Here is a 22,732-nt window from a genome sequence, read left to right on the forward strand (position 1 = left end):
GGTGCTTTGACAAGAAAATAGTGAAATTGGAAAAAATGTAGCTTAAACATTGAAGCTTATTGATACAGTGGTTAGATTGATGAGAACTGCTGTTGATGTTTGTGTAAATAAATTATACATTTCCCTTTTCCATAGCCAGAGGTTGAACCATTATGTGACATTCATTTTTTCATTTCATTTCAAGCTAGAAGTTTCAGTTTTCTAAATTGTTTCTTACATTTTTCATATGTATATATATGTATATGTGTGTGTGTGTGTGTATATGTGCGTATATATGTGTACGGTGTGCAAAGTGAGAGGGTTAGGGAAAATGATTTGGTAAACAGAGAAGAGGTAGTAAAAGCTTTGCAGAAGATGAAAGCTGGCAAGGCAGCAGGTTTGGATGGTATTGCAGTGGAATATATTAAAAAAGGGGGTGACTGTATTATTGACTGGTTGGTAAGGTTATTTAATGTATGTATGACTCATGGTGAGGTGCCTGAGGATTGGCGGAATGCGTGCATAGTGCCATTGTACAAAGGCAAAGGGGATAAGAGTGAGTGCTCAAATTACATAGGTATAAGTTTGTTGAGTATTCCTGGTAAATTATATGGGAGGGTATTGATTGAGAGGGTGAAGGCATGTACAGAGCATCAGATTGGGGAAGAGCAGTGTGGTTTCAGAAGTGGTAGAGGATGTGTGGATCAGGTGTTTGCTTTGAAGAATGTATGTGAGAAATACTTAGAAAAGCAAATGGATTTGTATGTAGCATTTATGGATCTGGAGAAGGCATATGATAGAGTTGATAGAGATGCTCTGTGGAAGGTATTAAGAATATATGGTGTGGGAGGCAAGTTGTTAGAAGCAATGAAAATTTTTTATCGAGGATGTAAGGCATGTGTACGTATAGGAAGAGAGGAAAGTGATTTGTTCTCAGTGAATGTGGGTTTTTCAACAGGGGTGTGTGATGTCTCCATGGTTGTTTAATTTGTTTATGGATGGGGTTGTTAGGGAGGTGAACGCAAGAGTTTTGGAAAGAGGGGCAAGTATGAAGTCTGTTGGGGATGAGAGAGCTTGGGAAGTGAGTCAGTTGTTGTTCGCTGATGATACAGCGCTGGTGGCTGATTCATGTGAGAAACTGCAGAAGCTGGTGACTGAGTTTGGTAAAGTGTGTGAAAGAAGAAAGTTAAGAGTAAATGTGAATAAGAGCAAGGTTATTAGGTACAGTAGGGTTGAGGGTCAAGTCAATTGGGAGGTAAGTTTGAATGGAGCAAAATTGGAGGAAGTAAAGTGTTTTAGATATCTGGGAGTGGATCTGGCAGCGGATGGAACGATGGAAGCGGAAGTGGATCATAAGGTGGGGGAGGGGGCGAAAATCCTGGGAGCCTTGAAGAATGTGTGGAAGTCGAGAACATTATCTCGGAAAGCAAAAATGGGTATGTTTGAAGGAATAGTGGTTCCAACAATGTTGTATGGTTGCGAGGCGTGGGCTATGGATAGAGTTGTGCGCAGGAGGATGGATGTGCTGGAAATGAGATGTTTGAGGACAATGTGTGGTGTGAGGTGGTTTGATCGAGTAAGTAACGTAAGGGTAAGAGAGATGTGTGGAAATAAAAAGAGCGTGGTTGAGAGAGCAGAAGAGGGTGTTTTGAAATGGTTTGGGCACATGGAGAGAATGAGTGAGGAAAGATTGACCAAGAGGATATATGTGTCGGAGGTGGAGGGAACGAGGAGAAGTGGGAGACCAAATTGGAGGTGGAAAGATGGAGTGAAAAAGATTTTGTGTGATCGGGGCCTGAACATTCAGGAGGGTGAAAGGAGGGCAAGGAATAGAGTGAATTGGATCGATGTGGTATACCGGGGTTGACGTGCTGTCAGTGGATTGAATCAGGGCATGTGAAGCATCTGGGGTAAACCATGGAAAGCTGTGTAGGTATGTATATTTGTGTGTGTGGACGTATGTATATACCTGTGTAAGGGGGTGGGGTGGGCCATTTCTTTCGTCTGTTTCCTTGCGCTACCTCGCAAACGCGGGAGACAGCGACAGAGCAAAAAAAAAAAAAAAAAATTTGTTTTTTGCTTTGTCGCTGTCTCCCGTGTTTGTGAGGTAGCGCAAGGAAACAGACGAAAGAAATGGCCCAACCCACCCCCATACACATGTATATACATACACGTACACACACGCAAATATACATACCTATACATCTCAATGTATAGGTATGTATGTGAAAGAGAAGAGAGAGGCATTTGGACGATTTTTGCAGGGAAAACATGAAATTGAGTGGGAGACGTATAAAAGAAAGAGACAGGAGGTCAAGAGAAAGGTGCAAGAGGTGAAAAAAAGGGCAAATGAGAGTTGGGGTGAGAGAGTATCATTAAATTTTAGGGAGAATAAAAAGATGTTCTGGAAGGAGGTAAATAAAGTGCGTAAGACAAGGGAGCAAATGGGAACTTCAGTGAAGGGCGCAAATGGGGAGGTGATAACAAGTAGTGGTGATGTGAGAAGGAGATGAAGTGAGTATTTTGAAGGTTTGTTGAATGTGTTTGATGATAGAGTGGCAGATATAGGGTGTTTTGGTCGAGGTGGTGTGCAAAGTGCGAGGGTTAGGGAAAATGATTTGGTAAACAGAGAAGAGGTAGTAAAAGCTTTGCGGAAGATGAAAGCCGGCAAGGCAGCAGGTTTGGATGGTATTGCAGTGGAATTTATTAAAAAAGGGGGTGACTGTATTATTGACTGGTTGGTAAGGTTATTTAATGTATGTATGACTCATGGTGAGGTGCCTGAGGATTGGCAGAATGCGTGCATAGTGCCATTGTACAAAGGCAAAGGGGATAAGAGTGAGTGCTCAAATTACAGAGGTATAAGTTTGTTGAGTATTCCTGGCAAATTATATGGGAGGGTATTGATTGAGAGGGTGAAGGCATGTACAAAGCATCAGATTGGGGAAGAGCAGTGTGGTTTCAGAAGTGGTAGAGGATGTGTGGATCAGGTGTTTGCTTTGAAGAATGTATGTGAGAAATACTTAGAAAAGCAAATGGATTTGTATGTAGCATTTATGGATCTGGAGAAGGCATATGATAGAGTTGATAGAGATGCTCTGTGGAAGGTATTAAGAATATATGGTGTGGGAGGCAAGTTGTTAGAAGCAGTGAAAAGTTTTTATCGAGGATGTAAGGCATGTGTACGTGTAGGAAGAGAAGAAAGTGATTGGTTCTCAGTGAATGTAGGTTTGCGGCAGGGGTGTGTGATGTCTCCATGGTTGTTTAATTTGTTTATGGATGGGGTTGTTAGGGAGGTGAATGCAAGAGTTTTGGAAAGAGGGGCAAGTATGAAGTCTGTTGGGGATGAGAGAGCTTGGGAAGTGAGTCAGTTGTTGTTCACTGATGATACAGCGCTGGTGGCTGATTCATGTGAGAAACTGCAGAAGCTGGTGACTGAGTTTGGTAAAGTGTGTGAAAGAAGAAAGTTAAGAGTAAATGTGAATAAGAGCAAGGTTATTAGGTACAGTAGGGTTGAGGGTCAAGTCAATTGGGAGGTGAGTTTGAATGGAGAAAAACTGGAGGAAATGAAGTGTTTTAGATATCTGGGAGTGGATCTGGCAGCGGATGGAACCATGGAAGCGGAAATGGATCATAGGGTGGGGGAGGGGGCGAAAATTCTGGGAGCCTTGAAGAATGTGTGGAAGTCGAGAACATTATCTTGGAAAGCAAAAATGGGTATGTTTGAAGGAATAGTGGTTCCAACAATGTTGTATCGTTGCGAGGCGTGGACTATGGATAGAGTTGTGCGCAGGAGGATGGATGTGCTGGAAATGAGATGTTTGAGGACAATGTGTGGTGTGAGGTGGTTTGATCGAGTAAGTAACGTAAGGGTAAGAGAGATGTGTGGAAATAAAAAGTGCGTGGTTGAGAGAGCAGAAGAGGGTGTTTTGAAATGGTTTGGTCACATGGAGAGAATGAGTGAGGAAAGATTGACCAAGAGGATATATGTGTCGGAGGTGGAGGGAACGAGGAGAAGAGGAAGACGAAATTGGAGGTGGAAAGATGGAGTGAAAAAGATTTTGTGTGATCGGGGCCTGAACGTTCAATGCAGGAGGGTGAAAGGAGGGCAAGGAATAGAGTGAATTGGATCGATGTGGTATACCGGGGTTGACGTGCTGTCAGTGGATTGAATCAAGGCATGTGAAGCATCTGGGGTAAACCATGGAAAGCTGTGTAGGTATGTATATTTGCGTGTGTGGACGTATGTATATACATGTGTATGGGGGTGGGTTGGGCCATTTCTTTCGTCTGTTTCCTTGCGCTACCTCGCAAACGCGGGAGACAGCGACAAAGCAAAAAAAAAAAAAAAAAAAATCTCAATGTACTCATATATATATATATATATATATACACACACAGACACATACATATATACCCATGCACACAATTCATACTGTCTGCCTTTATTCATTCCCATCGCCACCTCGCCACACATGAAATACCATCCCCCTCCCCCCTCATGTGTGCGAGGTAGCGCTAGGAAAAGACAACAAAGGCCCCATTCATTCACACTCAGTTTCTAGCTAGCTGTCATGCAATAATGCCTGAAACCACAGCTCCCTATCCACATCCACGCCCCACACAACTTTCCATGGTTTACCCCAGACGCTTCACATGCCCGATTCAATCCACTGACAGCATGTCAACCCCGGTATACCACATCGATCCAATTCACTCTATTCCTTGCCCGCCTTTCACCCTCCTGCATGTTCAGGCCCCGATCACTCAAAATCTTTTTCACTCCATCTTTCCACCTCCAATTTGGTCTCCCACTTCTCCTCGTTCCCTCCACCTCCGACACATATATCCTCTTGGTCAATCTTTCCTCACTCATTCTCTCCATGTGCCCAAACCATTTCAAAACACCCTCCTCTGCTCTCTCAACCACGCTCTTTTTATTTCCACACATCTCTCTTACCCTTACATTACTTACTCGATCAAACCACCTCACACCACACAATGTCCTCAAACATCTCATTTCCAGCACATCCACCCTCCTGCGCACAACTCTATCCATAGTCCATGCCTTGCAACCATATAACTTTGTTGGAACCACTATTCCTTCAAACATACCCATTTTTGCTTTCCGAGATAATGTTCTCGACTTCCAAACATTCTTCAAGGCTCCCAGGATTTTCACCCCCTCCCCCACCCTATCATTCACTTCCACTTCCATGGTTCCATCCGCTGCCAGATCCACTCCCAGATATCTAAAACACTTTACTTCCTCCAGTTTTTCTGCATTCAAACTTACCTCCCAATTGACTTGACCCTCAACCCTACTGTACCTAATAACCTTGCTCTTATTCTCATTTACTCTTAACTTTCTTCTTTCACACACTTTACCAAACTCAGTCACCAGCTTCTGCAGTTTCTCACATGAATCAGCCACCAGCGCTGTATCATCAGCGAACAACAACTGACTCACTTCCCAAGCTCTCTCATCCACAACAGACTTCATACTTGCCCCTCTTTCCAAAACTCTTGCATTCACCTCCCTAATAAACCCATCTATAAACAAATTAAACAACCATGGAGACATCACACACCCCTGCCGCAAAGCTACATTCACTGAGAACCAATCACTTTCCTCTCTTCCTACACGTACATATGCCTTACATCCTCGATAAAAACTTTTCACTGCTTCTAACAACTTGCCTCCCACACCATATATTCTTAATACCTTCCACAGAGCATCTCTATCAACTCTATCATTTGCCTTCTCCAGATCCATAAATGCTACATACAAATCCATTTGCTTTTCTAAGTATTTCTCACATACATTCTTCAAAGCAAACACCTGATCCACACATCCTCTACCACTTCTGAAACCACACTGCTCTTCCCCAATATGATGCTCTGTACATTCTTTCACCCTCTCAATCAATACCCTCCCATATAATTTACCAGGAATACTCAACAAACTTATACCTCTGTAATTTGAGCACTCACTCTTATCCCCTTTGCCTTTGTACAATGGCACTATGCATGCATTCTGCCAATCTTCAGGCACCTCACCATGAGTCATACATACATTAAATAACCTTACCAAACAGTCAACAATACAGTCACCCCCTTTTTCAATAGATTCCACTGCAATACCATCCAAACCTGCTGCCTCTCCGGCTTTCATCTTCTGCAAAGCTTTTACTACCTCTTCTCTGTTTACCAAAACATTTTCCCTAACCTTCTCACTTTGCACACAACCTCGACCAAAACACCCTCTATCTGCCACTCTGTCATCAAACACATTCAACAAACCTTCAAAATACTCACTCCATCTCCTCACATCACCACTACTTGTTATCACCTCCCCATTTGCGCCCTTCACTGAAGTTCCCATTTGCTCCCTTGTCTTACGCACTTTATTTACCTCCTTCCAGGACATCTTTTTATTCTCCCTAAAATTTAATGATACTCTCTCACCCCAACCCTCATTTGCCCTCTTTTTCACCTCTTGCACCTTTCTCTTGACCTCCTGTCTCTTTCTTTTATACATCTCCCACTTACATACGTATACTTATGAATATCTCGCTTTTTAAACCAGGTATTCCCAATCACCAGTCCTTTTTCAGCACATAAATCTAGAAGCTCTTCACCATTTTCATTTACAACACTGAACACCCCATGTATACCAATTATTCCCTCAACTGCCACATTACTCACCTTTGCATTCAAATCACCCATCACTATAACCCGGTCTTGTGCATGAAAACCACTAACACACTCATTCAGCTGCTCCCAAAACACTTGCCTCTCTTGATCTTTCTTCTCATGCCCAGGTGCATATGCACCAATAATCACCCATCTCTCTCCATCAACTTTCAGTTTTACCCATATTAATCGAGAATTTACTTTCTTACATTCTATCACATACTCCCACAACTCCTGTTTCAGGAGTATTGCTACTCCTTCCCTTGCTCTTGTCTTCTCACTAACCCCTGACTTTACTCCCAAGACATTCCAAACCACTCTTCCTGGGGATAGGGGAGAGTGAATACTTCCCTCGCATTCCTCACATGTCGTAGAAGGCGACTAAAGAGGACGGGAGCGGGGGGCTAGAAACTTTCCCCGCCTTGTATTTTAACTTTCTAAACGGGGAAACAGAAGGAGTCACATGGGGAGTGCTCATCCTCCTCGAAGGCTCAGGAGGATGTAACCAAGATGAGAAAAAAAGAGAGATAGGTAGTATGTTTGAGGAAAGGAACCTGTATGTTTTGGCTCTGAGACAAACGAAGCTCAAGGGTAATGGGGAAGAGTGGTTTGGGAATGTCTTAGGAGTAAAGTCAGGGGTCAGTGAGAGGACAAGAATAAGGGAAGGAGTAGCACTACTCCTGAAACAGGAGTGGTGATAGAGTGTGAGAGAGTAAACTCTAGATTGATATGGGTAAAACTGGAAGTGAATGGAGAGAGATGGGTAATTATTGGTGCATATGCACCTGGGCATGAGAAGAAAGATCATGAGAGGCAAGTGTTTTGTAGCAGCTGAGTGAGTGTGTTAGTAGTTTTGATGCACGAGACTGGGTTCTAGTGATGGGTGATTTGAATGCAAAGGTGAGTAATGTGGCAGTTGAGGGAATAATTGGTGTACATGGGGTGTTCAGTGTTGTAAACAGAAATGGTGAAGAGCCTGTAGATTTATGTGCTGAAAAAGGACTGGTGATTGGGAATACCTGGTTTAAAGAGATATACATAAGTATACGTATGTAAGTAGGAGAGATGGCCAGAGTGCGTTATTGGATTATGTGTTAATTGATAAGCGCGTGAAAGAGAGACTTTTAGATGTTAATGTGCTCAGAGGTGCAGTTGGAGGGATGTCTGATCATTATCTTGTGGAGGCAAAGGTGAACATTTGTAGAGGTTTTCAGAAAAGAAGAGAGACTGTTGGGGTGAAAAGAGTGGTGAAAGTAAGTGAGCTTGGGAAGGAGACTTGTGTGAGTAAGAACCAAGAGAGAGTGAGTACATAGTGGAAAAAGGTGAGAACAAAGGACGCAAGGGGAGTTGGGGAGGAATGGGATGTATTTAGGGAAGCAGTGATGGCTTGTGCAAAAGATGCTTGTGGCATGAAAAGTGTGGGAGGTGGGGAGATTAGAAAGGGTGGTGAGTGGTGGTATGAAGAAGTAAGATTATTAGTGAAAGAGAAGAGAGAGGCATTTGGACGATTTTTGCAGGGAAATAGTGCAAATGACTGGGAGATGTATAAAAGAAAGAGGCAGGAGGTCAAGAGAAAGGTGGAAGAGGCGAAGAAGAGGGCAAATGAGAGTTGGGTTGAGAGAGTATCATTAAATTTTCGGGAGAATAGTTAGATGTTTGGAAGGAGGTAAATAAAGTGTGTAAGACAAGGGAACAAATGGGAACATCAGTGAAGGCTGCTAATGGGGAGGTGATAACAAGTAGTGGTGATGTGACAAGGAGATGGAGTGAGTATTTTGAAGGTTTGTTGAACGTGTTTGATGATAGAGTTGCAGATATAGGGTGTTTTGGTCGAGGTGGTGTGCAGAGTGAGAGGGTTAGGGAGAATGATTTGGTGAACAGAGAAGTGGTAGTAAAAGCTTTGCGGAAAATGAAAGCTGGCAATGCAACGGGTTTGGATGGAATTTATTAAAAAAGGGCGTGACTGTATTGTTGACTGGTAGATTAGGTTATGTAATGCATGTGTGTCTCATGGTGAGATGCCTGAGGATTGGCGGAATGCTTGCATAGTGCCATTGTACAAAGGCAAAGTGGATAAAAGTGAGTGCTCAAATTACAGAGGTATAAGTTTGTGGAGTATTCTTGGTAAATTTTATGGGAGGGTATTGATTGAGAGGGTGAAGGCATGTACAGAGCATCAGATTGGGGAAGAGCAGTGTGGTTTCAGAAGTGGTAGAGGATGTGTGGATCAGGTGTTTGCTTTGAAGAATGTATGTGAGAAATGCTTAGAAAAGCAAATGGATTTGTATGTAGCATTTATGGATTTGGAGAAGGCATATGATAGAGTTGATAGAGATGCTCTGTGGAAGGTATTAAGAATATATGGTGTAGGAGGCAAGTTGATAGAAGCAGTGAAAAGTTTTTATCGAGGATGTAAGGCATGTGTACGTGTAGGAAGAGAGGAAAGTGATTGGTTCTTAGTGAATGCTGGTTTGCGACAGGGTGCGTGATGTCTCCATGGTTGTATAATTTGTTTATGGATGGAGTTGTTAGGGAGGTGAGTGCAAGAGCTTTGGAAAGAGGGGCAAGTATGCAGTCTGTTGTGGATGAGAGAGCTTGGGAAGTGAGTCAGTTGTTGTTTGCTGATGACACAGCGCTGGTGACTGATTCGGGTGAGAAACTGCAGAAGCTGGAGACTGATTTTGGTAAAGTGTGTGAAAGAAGAAAGGTGAAAGTGAATGTGAATAAGAGCAAGGTTATTAGATACAGCAGGTTAGAGGGACAAGTCAGTTGGGAGGTAAGTTAGAATGGAGAAAAACTGGAGGGAGTGAAGTGTTTTAGATATCTGGGAGTGGATTCGGCAGCAGATGGAACCATGGAAGTGGAAGAGAATCATAGGGTGGGGGAGGGGGCGAAAGTTCTGGGAGTGTTGAAAAATGTGTGGAAGTTGAGAACGTTATCTTGGAAAGCAAAAAGGGTATGTTTGAAGAAATAGTGGTTCCAACAATGTTATATGGTTGCGAGGCGTGGGCTATGGATAGAGTTGTGCGGAGGAGGGTGGATGTGCTGGAAATGAGATGTTTGAGGACAATATGTGGTGTGAGGTGGTTTGATCGAGTAAGTAATGAAAGGGTAAGAGTGATGTTTGGTAAAAAAAAGAAAAAGAGTGTGGTTGAGAGAGCAGAAGAGGGTGTATTGAAATGGTTTGGTCACATAGAGAGAATGAGTGATGAAAGATTGACAAAGAGGATATATGTGTCAGAGGTGGAGGGAAGGAGGAGAAGTGGGAGACCAAATTGAAGGTGGAAAGATGGAGTGAAAAAGATTTTGAGTGATTGGGGCCACCCCTGTCACACATGAAATGACAACCCTTTCCGCTGCAAGCATGCGAGGTAGCACTAGGAAAAGACAACATAGGCCACATTCTTTCACACTCAGTATATAGGCGTCTTGTATTATGCACCGAAACCACAGCTCCCTTTCCACATCCAGGCGCCACAAAACTTTCCATTGTTTACCCCAGACACTTCACATTCCCTGGTTCAATCCATTGACAGCACGTCAACCCTGGTATACCACATCATTCCACTTTACTCTATTCCTTGCACACCTTTCACCCTCCTTCTTGTTCAGGCCCCGATTGCTCAAAATCTTTTTCACTCCATCCTTCCACCTCCAATTTTGTCTCCCACTTCTCCTCCTTCCCTCCACCTCTGACACATATATCCTCTTTGTCAATCTTTCATCACTCATTCTCTCTATGTGACCAAACCATTTCAATACACCCTCTTCTGCTCTCTCAACCACACTCCTTTTATTCCCACACATTGCTCTTACCCTTTCATTACTTAAACAATCAAACCACCTCACAGCACATATTGTCCTCAATATGTGCTGTGAGGTGGTTTCCAACACATCCACCCTCCTCCACACAACCCTATCTATAGCCCACACCTCGCAACCATATAACACTGTTGGATCCGCTATTCCTTCAAACATACCCATTTTTGCTTTCTGAGATAATGTTCTCACCTTCCACACATTTTTCAACGCTTCCAGAACTTTCGCCCCCTCCCCCACCCTGTGACTCGCCATGGTTCCATCTGCTGTTAAATCCACTCCCAGATATCTAAAACACTTCACCATCTCCAGTTTTCCCCATTCAAACTTACCTCCTAATTGACTTGTCCCTCAACCCTACTGTGCCTAATAACCTTGTTCTTATCCACATTTACTCTCAGCTTTCTTCTTTCACACACTTTACCAAACTCAGTAAACAGCTTCTGCAATGTCTCACCCGAATCAGCCACCAGTGCTGTATCATCAGCAAACAATAATAGTGACACTTCCCAAGCCGTCTCTTCCACAACAGACTGCATACTTGCCCCTTTCTCCAAAACTCCTGCATTCACCTCCCTAACCACCCTATCCATAAAGAAATCAAACAACCATAGAGACATCACGCACCCCTGCCGCAAACCGACATTCACTGAGAACCAATAACTTTCCTATCTTCCTATTCGTACACATGCCTTACATCCTTGATAAAAACTTTTCACTGCTTCTAGCAACTTGCCTCCCACACCATATATTCTTGATACCTTCCACAGAGCATCTCTATCAACTCTATCATTTGCCTTCTCCAGATCCATAAATGCTACATACAAATCCATTTGCTTTTCTAAGTATTTCTCACATACATTCTTCAAAGCAAACACCTGATCCACACATCCTCTACCACTTCTGAAACCACACTGCTCTTCCCCAATCTGATGCTCTGTGCATGCTTTCACCCTCTCAGTCAATACCCTCCCATATAATTTCCCAGGAATACTCAACAACTTTATACCTCTGTAATTTGAGCACTAACCTTTATCCCCTTTTCCTTTGTACAATGGCACTCTGCATGCATTCCACCAGTCCTCACCATGAGTCATACATACATTAGATATCCTTACCAACCAGTCAACAACACAGTCACCCCCTTTTTTGATAAATTCCACTGCAATCCCATCCAAACCCGCTGCCTTGCCGGCTTTCATCTTCCACAAAGCTTTTCCTACCTCTTCTCTGTTTACCAAATCATTCTCCGTAACCCTCTTACTTCGCACACCACCTCGACCAAAACACCCTATATCTGCCACTCTATCATCAAACACGTTCAACAACCCTTCAAAATACTCACTCCATCTCCTTGTCACATCACCACTACTTGTTATTTCCTCCCCATTAGTCCCCTTCACCGATGTTCCCATTTGTTGTCTTGTCTTACACACTTTATTTGCCTCCTTCCAAAACATCTTTTTATTCTCCCTAAAATTTGATGACACTCTCTCACCCCAACTCTCATTTGTCCTCTTTTTCACCTCTTTCACCTTTCTCTTGACCTCCTGCCTCTTTCTTTTATACATCTCCCAGTCATTTGTACTATTTCCCTGCAAAACTCGTCCAGATGCCTCCCTCTTCTTTTTCACTGATAATCTTACTTCTTCATCCCACCACTCACTACCCTTTCTAATCTGCCCACCTCCCATGCTTCTCATGCCACAAGCACCTTTTGCATGCAAGCCATCACTGCTTCCCTAAATACATCCCGTTCCTCCCCCACTCCCCTTACCTCCTTTGCTCTCACCTTTTTCCATTCTGCCCTCAGTCTCTCCTAATACTTCCTCACACAAGTCTCCTTCCCAAGCTCACTTACTCTCACCACTCTCTTCACCCCAACGTTTTCTCTTCTTTTCTGAAAACCTCTACAGATCTTCACCTTCCCTTCCACAAGATAATGATCAGACATCCCTCCAGTTGCACCTCTCAGCACATTAACATCCAAAAGTCTCTGTTTCACACGCCTATTAATTAACACGTAATCCAATAACACTCTCTGGCCATCTCTCTTACTTACATACGTATACTTATGTATATCTCTCTTTTTAAATCAGGTATTCCCAATCACCAGTCCTTTTTAGCAGACAAATCTACAAGCTCCTCACCATTTCTATTTACAACACTGAACACCCCCATGTACACCAATTATTCCCTCAACTGCCACATTACTCACCTTTGCATTCGAATCACCCATCACTATAACCCAGCCTCGTGCATCAAAACTATTAACACACTCACTCAGTTGCTCCTAAAACACTTGCCTCTCATGATCTTTCTTCTCATGTCCAGGTGCACAGGCACCAATAATCACCCATCTCTTTACATCCACTTTCAGTTTTACCCATATCAATCTAGAGGTTACTTTCTTACACCCTATCACATACTCCCACCACTCCTTTTTTAGGAATAGTGCTACCCGTTCCCTTGCTCTTGTCCTTTAACCAACCCCTAACTTTACTCCCAAAACATTCCCAAACCACTCTTCCCCTTTACCCTTGAGCTTCGTTTCACTCAGAGACAAAACGTCCAGGTTCCTTTCTTCAAACATACAACCTATCTCTCCTTTTTTCTCATCTTGGTTACATCCACGCACATTTAGACACCACAGTATGTGCCTTCAAGGAGGATGAGCACTCCCCGTGTGACTCCTGTTTCCCTTTTTAGAAAGTTAAGATACAAGGAGGGGAGGGTTTCTAGCCCCCACTCCCATCCCCTTTAGTAGCCTTCTACAACATGTGAGGAATTCTTGGGAAGTATTCTTTCTCCCCTATATATTTTTTCTATATCATTTTCTTTGTCGCTGTTTCCCACGTTAGCGAGGTAGCGCAAGGAAACACGAAAGAATTGCCCAACCCACCCACATATAAATGTGAATACATACACGTCCACACACGCACATATACATACCTATACATGTCAACATATATATATACATACACAGACATATACATATATACACATGTACATAATTCATACTTGCTGCTTTCATTCATTCCTGTCTCCACTCCACCACACATGAAATGACACCCCCCATCCCCCTGCGCATGCACAAAGTTGTGCTAGGAAAAGACAGCAGAGGCCACATTTGTTCACACTCAGTATCTAGCTGTCATGTATAATACACTGAAACCACAGCTTCCTTTCCACATCCAGGTCCCACAGAACTTTCCATGGTTTACCCCAGACACTTCACATTCCCTGGTTCAACCCATTGACAGCACGTCGACCCCGGTATACCACATCCTTCCAATTCACTCTGTTTCTTGCACGCCTTACACCCTCCTGTATGTTGAGGCCCCGATGGCTCAAAATCTTTTTCACTCCATCCTTCCACCTCCAATTTGGTCTCCAGCTTCTCCTCGTTCCCTCCACCTGTAACACATATATCCTCTTTGTCAATCTTTCCTCACTCATTCTCTCCATGTGACCAAACCATTTAAATACACCCTCTTCTGCTCTCTCAGCCACACTCTTTTTATTACCACACATCTGTCTTACGCTTTCATTACTTACTCGATCAAACCACCTTATACCACATATTGTCCTCAAACAGCTCATTTCCAACACATCCACCCTCCTCTGCACAACCCTATCTATAGCCCATGCCTCACAACCATATAACATTGTTGGAACCACTATTTCTTCAAACATACCCATTTTTCCTTTCCGAGATAATGTTCTCGCCTTCCACACATTCTTCAGTGCTCCCAGAACCTTCTGCCCCTCCAGCACATTGAAAAATGTGTGGAAGGTAAGAATGTTATCTCAGAGAGCAAAAATGGATATGTTTGAAGGGATAGTGGTTCCAACAATGTAATATGGTTGTGAGGCATGGGCTATAGATAGGGTTATGCTGAGGTGGGTGAATTTGTTGGAAATTAGATATTTGAGAACAATATGTGGTTTGAGGTGGTTTGACCGAGTAAGTAATGAAAGGGTAAGAGAGATGTGTGTGGTAATAAAAAGTGTGTGGTTGAGAGAGCAGAAGAGGGTGTGTTGAAATGGTTTGGACACATGAAGAGAATGAGTGAGGAAAGATTGACAAGGAGGATATATGTGTCATAGGTGGAGGGAAGAAGAAGCAGAAGACCAAATTGGGGGTGGAAGGATGGAGTGAAAAAGATTTTGTGTGATTGGGGTCTGAACGTGCAAGAGGATGAAAGGTGTGCAGGGAATAGAGTGAATCAGAATGATTTGGTATACCAGGGTCGACGTGCTGTCAATGCATTGAACCAGGGCATGTGAAGTGTGTGGGGTAAACCATGAAAAGGTCTGTGGGATGTGGATAGGGAGCTGTGGTTTTGGTGTATTACAAATGACAGCTAGAGACTGAGTGTAAACGAATGTGGTCTTTTTGTCTGTTCCTGGTGCTGCCTCAATGGAAGGGGGGTGGATGCTTTTTTGTGTGTGTTGGGGTGGCATTGGGAATGGATGAAGGCAGCAAGTATGGTTATGTACATGTGGATACATGTATATGTCTGTGTATGTACATATATGTATATGTTGAAATGTATATGTATGTATATGTGCGTGTGTGGGCGTTTTTGTATATTCATATGTATGTGGTTGGGTTGGGCCATTCCTCGTTTGTTTCTATGCGCTACCTCGCTAACGTGGGAGACAGCAGTTAAGTATGATAAATAAAGATATATGTTATTTTTATGTTTCTGTTTTACATGATCATTGGTTCGTGCATGAGCGAGGTGGTGCCAGGAAACAGATGAAGAATGGCCCATCCAATTACATACATGTATATATACATAAACGCCCATATACGCACATATACATGTGAACATATGCATACATATACGTAGACATATACATATATACTTGTTTGCCTTCATCCATTTCTGTCGCCACCATGCCCCACAGGAAACAGCATCATTCTCCCATGCTTCAGCGAGTTAGCGCCAGGAAAACAGACATAAAAGACCACATTCATGCCCACTCACTGTCTAGCTGTCATATGTAATGCACCAAAACCACAGCTCCTTTTCCACATCCAGTAACCATAGACCTTTCCACGGTTTTTCCCAGATGCTTCACATGCCTTGATTGGCCCCGGTATACCACATTGTTCCAATTCACTATTCCTTGCATGCCTCTCACCCTCCTGTATGTTCAGGTACCGATCTTTTTCACTCCAAGCTTCCACTTCCAATTTGGTCTCCTGTTTCTCATTGTTCCCTCCACCTCTGACACATATATCGTCTCTGTCAATCTTTCCTCACTCATTCTCTCCATATGTCCAAACCATTTCAGCACACCCTCTTCTGCTCTCTCAACCACACTCTTTTTATTTCCATACATCTCTCTTACCCTTTCATCACTTACTCGATCAAACCACCTATCACCAAATGTTTTCTTCAAACATACCATTTCCGACAAATCCACCTTCCACTGTACAACCCCATGCCTCACAACCATATAAAATTGTTGGAACTACTATTCCTTCAGACATACTCATTTCTGCTCTCCAAAATAATGTTCTCTCCTTCCACACATTCTTCATCGCTTCCAAAACCTTCAGCCCCCTCCCCCAACCTGTGACTCACTTCCGCTTCCATGCTTCCATCCGCTGCTAAGTCCACTCCCAGTTATCTAAAACACTTCACTTACAATTTTTTTCCATTCAAACTTACATCCCAGTTAACATGTCCCTCAACCCTACTGAACCTAATTACCTTGCTCTTATTCATATATACTTTCAACTTTCTTCTTTCACTCACTTTTCTGAACTCAGACACCAACGTCTGCAGTTTCTCACCCAAATCAGCCACTAGAGCAGTATCATCGGTGAACAACAACTGACTCACTTCCCAAGCCCTCTCATCCCCAACAGAATGCATACTCACCCCTCTCTCCAAAGCTGCATTTACCTCCCAAACCCCACCATCCATAAAAAGAATTAAACAACCATGGGGACATCACACACCCTTGCCACAAACTGACCTTCACTGGGAACCAGTCACTCTCCTCTCTTCCTACTCGTATACAAGCCTGACATCCAGGGTAAAAACTTTTCACTACTTATCGCAACTTACCTCCCACACCATATACTCTTAAAACCTTCCACAAAGCATCTCTATCAACCCTACCATATGCCATCTCCAGATCCATAAATTCTTCATACGAATCCATCTGTTTTTCTAAATATTTCTCACATACATTCTTCAAAGCAAACACTTGATTCACACATCCTCTACCACTTCTGAAACCACACTGCTCTTCTCCAATCTGATTCTGTGTATGTGCCTTCACCCTCTCAATCAATGCCCTCCCATATAATTTCCCAGGAATACTCAACAAACTTGTGCCTCTGTAGTTTGAACACTCACCTTTATCCCCTTGCCTTTGTACATTGGCACTATGCATGCATTCTGTTAATCCTCAGGCACTTCACCATGATCCATACATACACTGAATATCCTTACCAGCCAATCAATAACAGTCACCCCATTTTTTAATAAATTCCACTGCAACACCATCCAAACCCGCCACCTTGCCAGGTTTCATCTTCCACAAAGCTTTCACTACCTCTTCTCTGGTTACCAAACCATTCTCCCTGACCCTCTCACTTCATACACCACCCCGACCAAAACACCCTACATCTGCCACTCTGTCATGATACACATTCAACAAACCTTCAAAATACTCACTTCATCTCCACCAGTTAATATCTCCCCACTTGCCTGCTTCACTAATGTTCCCATTTGTTCTCTTGTCTTACACACATTATTTATCTCCTTCCAAAACATCTTTTTATTCTCCACAACATTTAATTTGCCCTCTTTTTCAACCTTTGCACCTTTCTCTTGACCTCCTGCTTTCTTTTCTACATCTCCCAGTCTTTTGCACTACTTCCTTGCAAGTATTGTCCAAAGGCCTCTCTTTTCTCTTTCACTAACAACTTCTTCATCCCACCATTCACTACCCTTTCTAATCTGCCCACCTCCCACCTTTCTAATACCACATGCATCTTTTGCCTAGTTTTAGGGTTAAGGGATGATTTTTGTCTTTCTTTTGACAGTTGTAATCTCTGTAGATGTACTAGTGTATGCATGCAGCCAATTTCAGTATTACCTCTAAATTCACTCTCTTCTTTCATTAGGTGTATCACAGGCAGAACTTGCTGGACACCTGGTATATTTGTTGTTACCATAGTCTAGCTGCTGTCACTAATGAATCTGTTCAAGTGCTGTCTCTCCTTTTCTTATCATGTATAAGTTCAGTAATTGAGTAGATAATCTTCTGTTATTAACAGGTTATGGTGTGACAACTGATGGGAAGATCATATTCATCAATGCATCCACATGTAACATCAACTATGTTCCAGTGAACCCTCCTATAGTTTTTGATGTTCCCATCCCCCCTGGTTTCTCAAAGTGACAACTGTGTTGAGGTAGTAACAATGGTGTCTTACTGTAAACTTAGTATTCATTTACATGTTGGTGATACTCTTATCTCTTGATGTAAATGTGCAAATGAAATTCAGACAACCAATTAGGTTACTTTCTTTTCTTTTTGTTTACTTCATTACTTATTTTTTTGTCTGATGAAAATGAAGCTTTTGGAAAGGTAGTTCTTACTCCATGATTGAAGTACTCATTGTCGTGTTTCAGTCACTGTATTTATTAGATATATGAACTATGAATTTGTTATTTCATCTTATTACATTGAATTAATAGGATTTTAAGAACTATATTGTAAAACCTGTTGTCCATTTTATGAAAAACAGGGTTAGTGACAAGTTGCATGAAGGAAGGGGAAACTATAAAGCATCATATGTCAGTGAGATGCACACATTGAGTGAGTGTATGTACTTTAGATTCTACCAGCTGATAGAAAACAAGACCAAAGGAGCTTTGGTGTATCAGGAACATGAAATATCAGTATGTACTCAGTATTAAGTCATTTCCTGAAATGCTTAACAAATCATATGTAACCTAAACTGAATTTCCCCTTATACACTGATTCTTAATGGCATTTCTTTATATTTTTGCTTTATATTTATTTTTTGGGCAGTTCATGTTTTCTTCCTCTAGGGCACTGCTTTTCATCTCACTGTATGCCTAAAAATGACTTAATATGTTAATATTTGATTGTAAATGATTTGTTTAAAGATTGCATGAAATGGTTGCATTACTTGATATGAAGCTATGAAAATATCAAATAGTGAAATTTTCTTAACACAAGAAGATAGAGATTCATATAGAAGGGTAAGGAGTATAGAGAACTGGCTTTAATTTTCAGAGGAATTTCACAAACATAGAGAGAAGAGTTAGGATAAAAAATGCTCATAGGCCTTTATTAAGGCCTGTTGTGGATGTAACATAGCCTAGAATATTTTCTGATGTATGGTACATTCTGGGCAGGATTACTGTCAAGAAATGCACTTAGGTTGGGTATATGTCTTTGCAGTATCAGTGTATGACAGTTGAGAAGTAAGTGTTTTGTTGTTTTCTGCATGAAAGTTCCATTTAGGGCATGAGAGATCTGGTGTTATGTTAAAATCTTTTTTGTATATAAGGGAGATGGAAGTGTACAGAACACAAGACCAGAATGTAACTTGTATGCTTGGACAAGTGTAGTTTCATATGGTTGAATGTCTGTTGGGATGGAGTTTAAGACTGGGGTCATTGAGGGCTTGTTAAGTGATTTATGTTGTGTATGTTTTTCGTCTGTGCTTCCTTTTTATTTCCTCAGGATCCCCCCCTCTTTGGAACATCCACAGGGCTCAGGAAGTCAGTCAGTGCCACTAGGTGGGAAGGTTATGCAGTGCGGTAATGTGTGTATGTCTGTGAGAGGCTGGTGCAGGACAGTTAAGGAGTATATGTTCATTGTTTTCAGTATGGAAGTTGGATCCTTGGTAAAGGGACCAGTGATACATTGAATAAATGTTTGAAAATTTGAAGATATGTGTGGTGTCCACATGGCAGATGAGAAGTCACACATGCCTAGAGAGTTTAATTTCAGATGGGTTCATGTGTGATGAAGTAAGGTTAGGACAGGGATGAGAAGGTTCTTGTTTAATGCTTGTCAAGTCATTGTAGTGTGTGTTTGTTTATTCATTGTCCTGTTTGTTGGAAGGGGAAGGGATATGTATTAATAGATTGTTGAAATGTGAACATGGGTAAGATTTTTCTTTCCACTTGGAAGTTGGTGGTTGATTATGAAGTGGTTTGGGTTGGAGGGGTCTAGAGCTTTTGCAAAGAACTGAGTGCCAAACATGTTAGAGTGAGATCATACAGTTTTGGAATTTTTTTTTTTTTTTTTTTTTTTTTTTTTTGCCGCTGTCTCCCACGTTTGCGAGGTAGCGCAAGGAAACAGACGAAAGAAATGGCCCAACCCACCCCTATACACATGTATATACATACGTCCACACACGCAAAATATACATACCTACACAGCTTTCCATGGTTTACCCCAGACGCTTCACATGCCCCGATTTAATCCACTGACAGCACGTCAACCCCGGTATACCAAACGCTCCAATTCACTCTATTCCTTGCCCTCCTTTCACCCTCGTGCATGTTCAGGCCCCGATCACACAAAATCTTTTTCACTCCATCTTTCCACCTCCAATTTGGTCTCCCTCTTCTCCTCGTTCCCTCCACCTCCGACACATATATCCTCTTGGTCAATCTTTCCTCACTCATTCTCTCCATGTGCCCAAACCACTTCAAAACACCCTCTTCTGCTCTCTCAACCACGCTCTTTTTATTTCCACACATCTCTCTTACCCTTACGTTACTCACTCGATCAAACCACCTCACACCACACATTGTCCTCAAACATCTCATTTCCAGTACATCCATCCTCCTGCGCACAACTCTATCCATAGCCCACGCCTCGCAACCATACAACATTGTTGGAACCACTATTCCTTCAAACATACCCATTTTTGCTTTCCGAGATAATGTTCTCGACTTCCACACATTCTTCAAGGCTCCCAGAATTTTCGCCCCCCTCCCCCACCCTATGATCCACTTCTGCTTCCATGGTTCCATCCGCTGCCAGATCCACTCCCAGATATCTAAAACACTTCACTTCCTCCAGTTTTTCTCCATTCAAACTCACCTCCCAATTGACTTGACCCTCAACCCTACTGTACCTAATAACCTTGCTCTTATTCACATTTACTCTTAACTTTCTTCTTTCACACACTTTACCAAACTCAGTCACCAGCTTCTGCAGTTTCTCACATGAATCAGCCACCAGCGCTGTATCATCAGCGAACAACAACTGACTCACTTCCCAAGCTCTCTCATCCCCAACAGACTTCATACTTGCCCCTCTTTCCAAAACTCTTGCATTCACCTCCCTAACAACCCCATCCATAAACAAATTAAACAACCATGGAGACATCACACACCCCTGCCGCAAACCTACATTCACTGAGAACCAATCACTTTCCTCTCTTCCTACACGTACACATGCCTTACATCCTCGATAAAAACTTTTCACTGCTTCTAACAACTTTCCTCCCACACCATATATTCTTAATACCTTCCACAGAGCATCTCTATCAACTCTATCATATGCCTTCTCCAGATCCATAAATGCTACATACAAATCCATTTGCTTTTCTAAGTATTTCTCACATACATTCTTCAAAGCAAACACCTGATCCACACATCCTCTACCACTTCTGAAACCACACTGCTCTTCCCCAATCTGATGCTCTGTACATGCTTTCACCCTCTCAATCAATACCCTCCCATATAATTTACCAGGAATACTCAACAAACTTATACCTCTGTAATTTGAGCACTCACTCTTATCCCCTTTGCCTTTGTACAATGGCACTATGCACGCATTCCGCCAATCCTCAGGCACCTCACCGTGAGTCATACATACATTAAATAACCTTACCAATCAGTCAACAATACAGTCACCCCCTTTTTTAATAAATTCCACTGCAATACCATCCAAACCTGCTGCCTTGCCGGCTTTCATCTTCCGCAAAGCTTTTACTACCTCTTCTCTGTTTACCAAATCATTTTCCCTAACCCTCTCACTTTGCACACCACCTCGACCAAAACACCCTATATCTGCCACTCTATCACCAAACACATTCAACAAACCTTCAAAATAGTCACTCCATCTCCTTCTCACATCACCACTACTTGTTATCACCTCCCCATTTGCGCCCTTCACTGAAGTTCCCCTTTGCTCCCTTGTCTTACGCACTTTATTTACCTCCTTCCAGAACATGTTTTTATTCTCCCTAAAATTTAATGATACTCTCTCACCCCAACTCTCATTTGCCCTTTTTTCACCTCTTGCACCTTTCTCTTGACCTCCTGTCTCTTTCTTTTATACGTCTCCCACTCAACTGCATTTTTTCCCTGCAAAAATCGTCCAAATGCCTCTCTCTTCTCTTTCACTAACACTCTTACTTCTTCATCCCACCACTCACTACCCTTTCTAATCAACCCACCTCCCACTCTTCTCATGCCACAAGCATCTTTTGCGCAATCCATCACTGCTTCCCTAAATACATCCCATTCCTCCCCCACTCCCCTTACTTTGTTGTTGTGCAGTTGTTAAATGTTTTATGGTAGAGTGCCATACTTTTTATGGTTTGCAGCTTTGTCATGATTTCTTTTGATGGGGTTGATGACCAGGCAGATAAAGAATAGTGTAAAGTCGAGTGAATGAATTGTATGATTTTATTTATTCATGGTTACCCCAGGGCCAGTATCTGTGAAATGAGTCTTGATGTTACCAAGACCTCTTTCTAAAGACACCAGTAACCAGAGGTTGCAATACTTCCAGTAGTAGGGAAATGTAGACTCCTTTGGATTGAGAAGTTCTTTGGCTTGGAAAAAATGTATGAAAATATTTATCGCATTATTTTATCAAGTATATGTTGCATGTTTCAAAATGAAAAGGATAGTTAATGTTTGGGAGGAAATAAGACTTCCAATTGATTCACTAATTTTCTCCTGTAATTTTTTAACATATTTTGTGTACATAGTTCTCTTCAATAGTTTCATATCTAGTGCATAAACTGATAAGTAACTGTATATTCAAATTTTTTTACTTCATGATGAAGTATGAAAAAAGAAACTCTGAGTGTGTAGATTATTGTTAATTGATGCATTGAATATAAACCTATCAAGGAGAACTGTGTAGAAAATGATATAAATATTTTCAGAAATATATTTACCATATTCACCAATAATAG

General features: G+C 42.1%; 1 protein-coding gene across 7 annotated transcripts in view; it reads left to right on the top strand.

Annotated features, from left to right (window-relative positions):
* Nucleotides 1-22,732, top strand: part of LOC139750835 (metallophosphoesterase MPPED2) — a 378,611-nt gene that overhangs the window by 61,985 nt on the left and 293,894 nt on the right. The window contains exon 7 of one of the 7 annotated variants that reach the window (XM_071665617.1): nucleotides 17,804-17,941. The exons of the other annotated variants lie outside the window; for them this stretch is intronic. Coding sequence (XP_071521718.1) covers nucleotides 17,804-17,928 — 125 coding nt within the window. The 3' untranslated portion in view covers nucleotides 17,929-17,941. The remainder of the gene's footprint in view (nucleotides 1-17,803; nucleotides 17,942-22,732) is intronic. 7 annotated transcript variants of the gene reach the window in all.

Source organism: Panulirus ornatus, chromosome 10 (genome assembly GCF_036320965.1).
Source record: "Panulirus ornatus isolate Po-2019 chromosome 10, ASM3632096v1, whole genome shotgun sequence".
NCBI classification, from domain to species: Eukaryota; Metazoa; Arthropoda; class Malacostraca; order Decapoda; family Palinuridae; genus Panulirus; species Panulirus ornatus.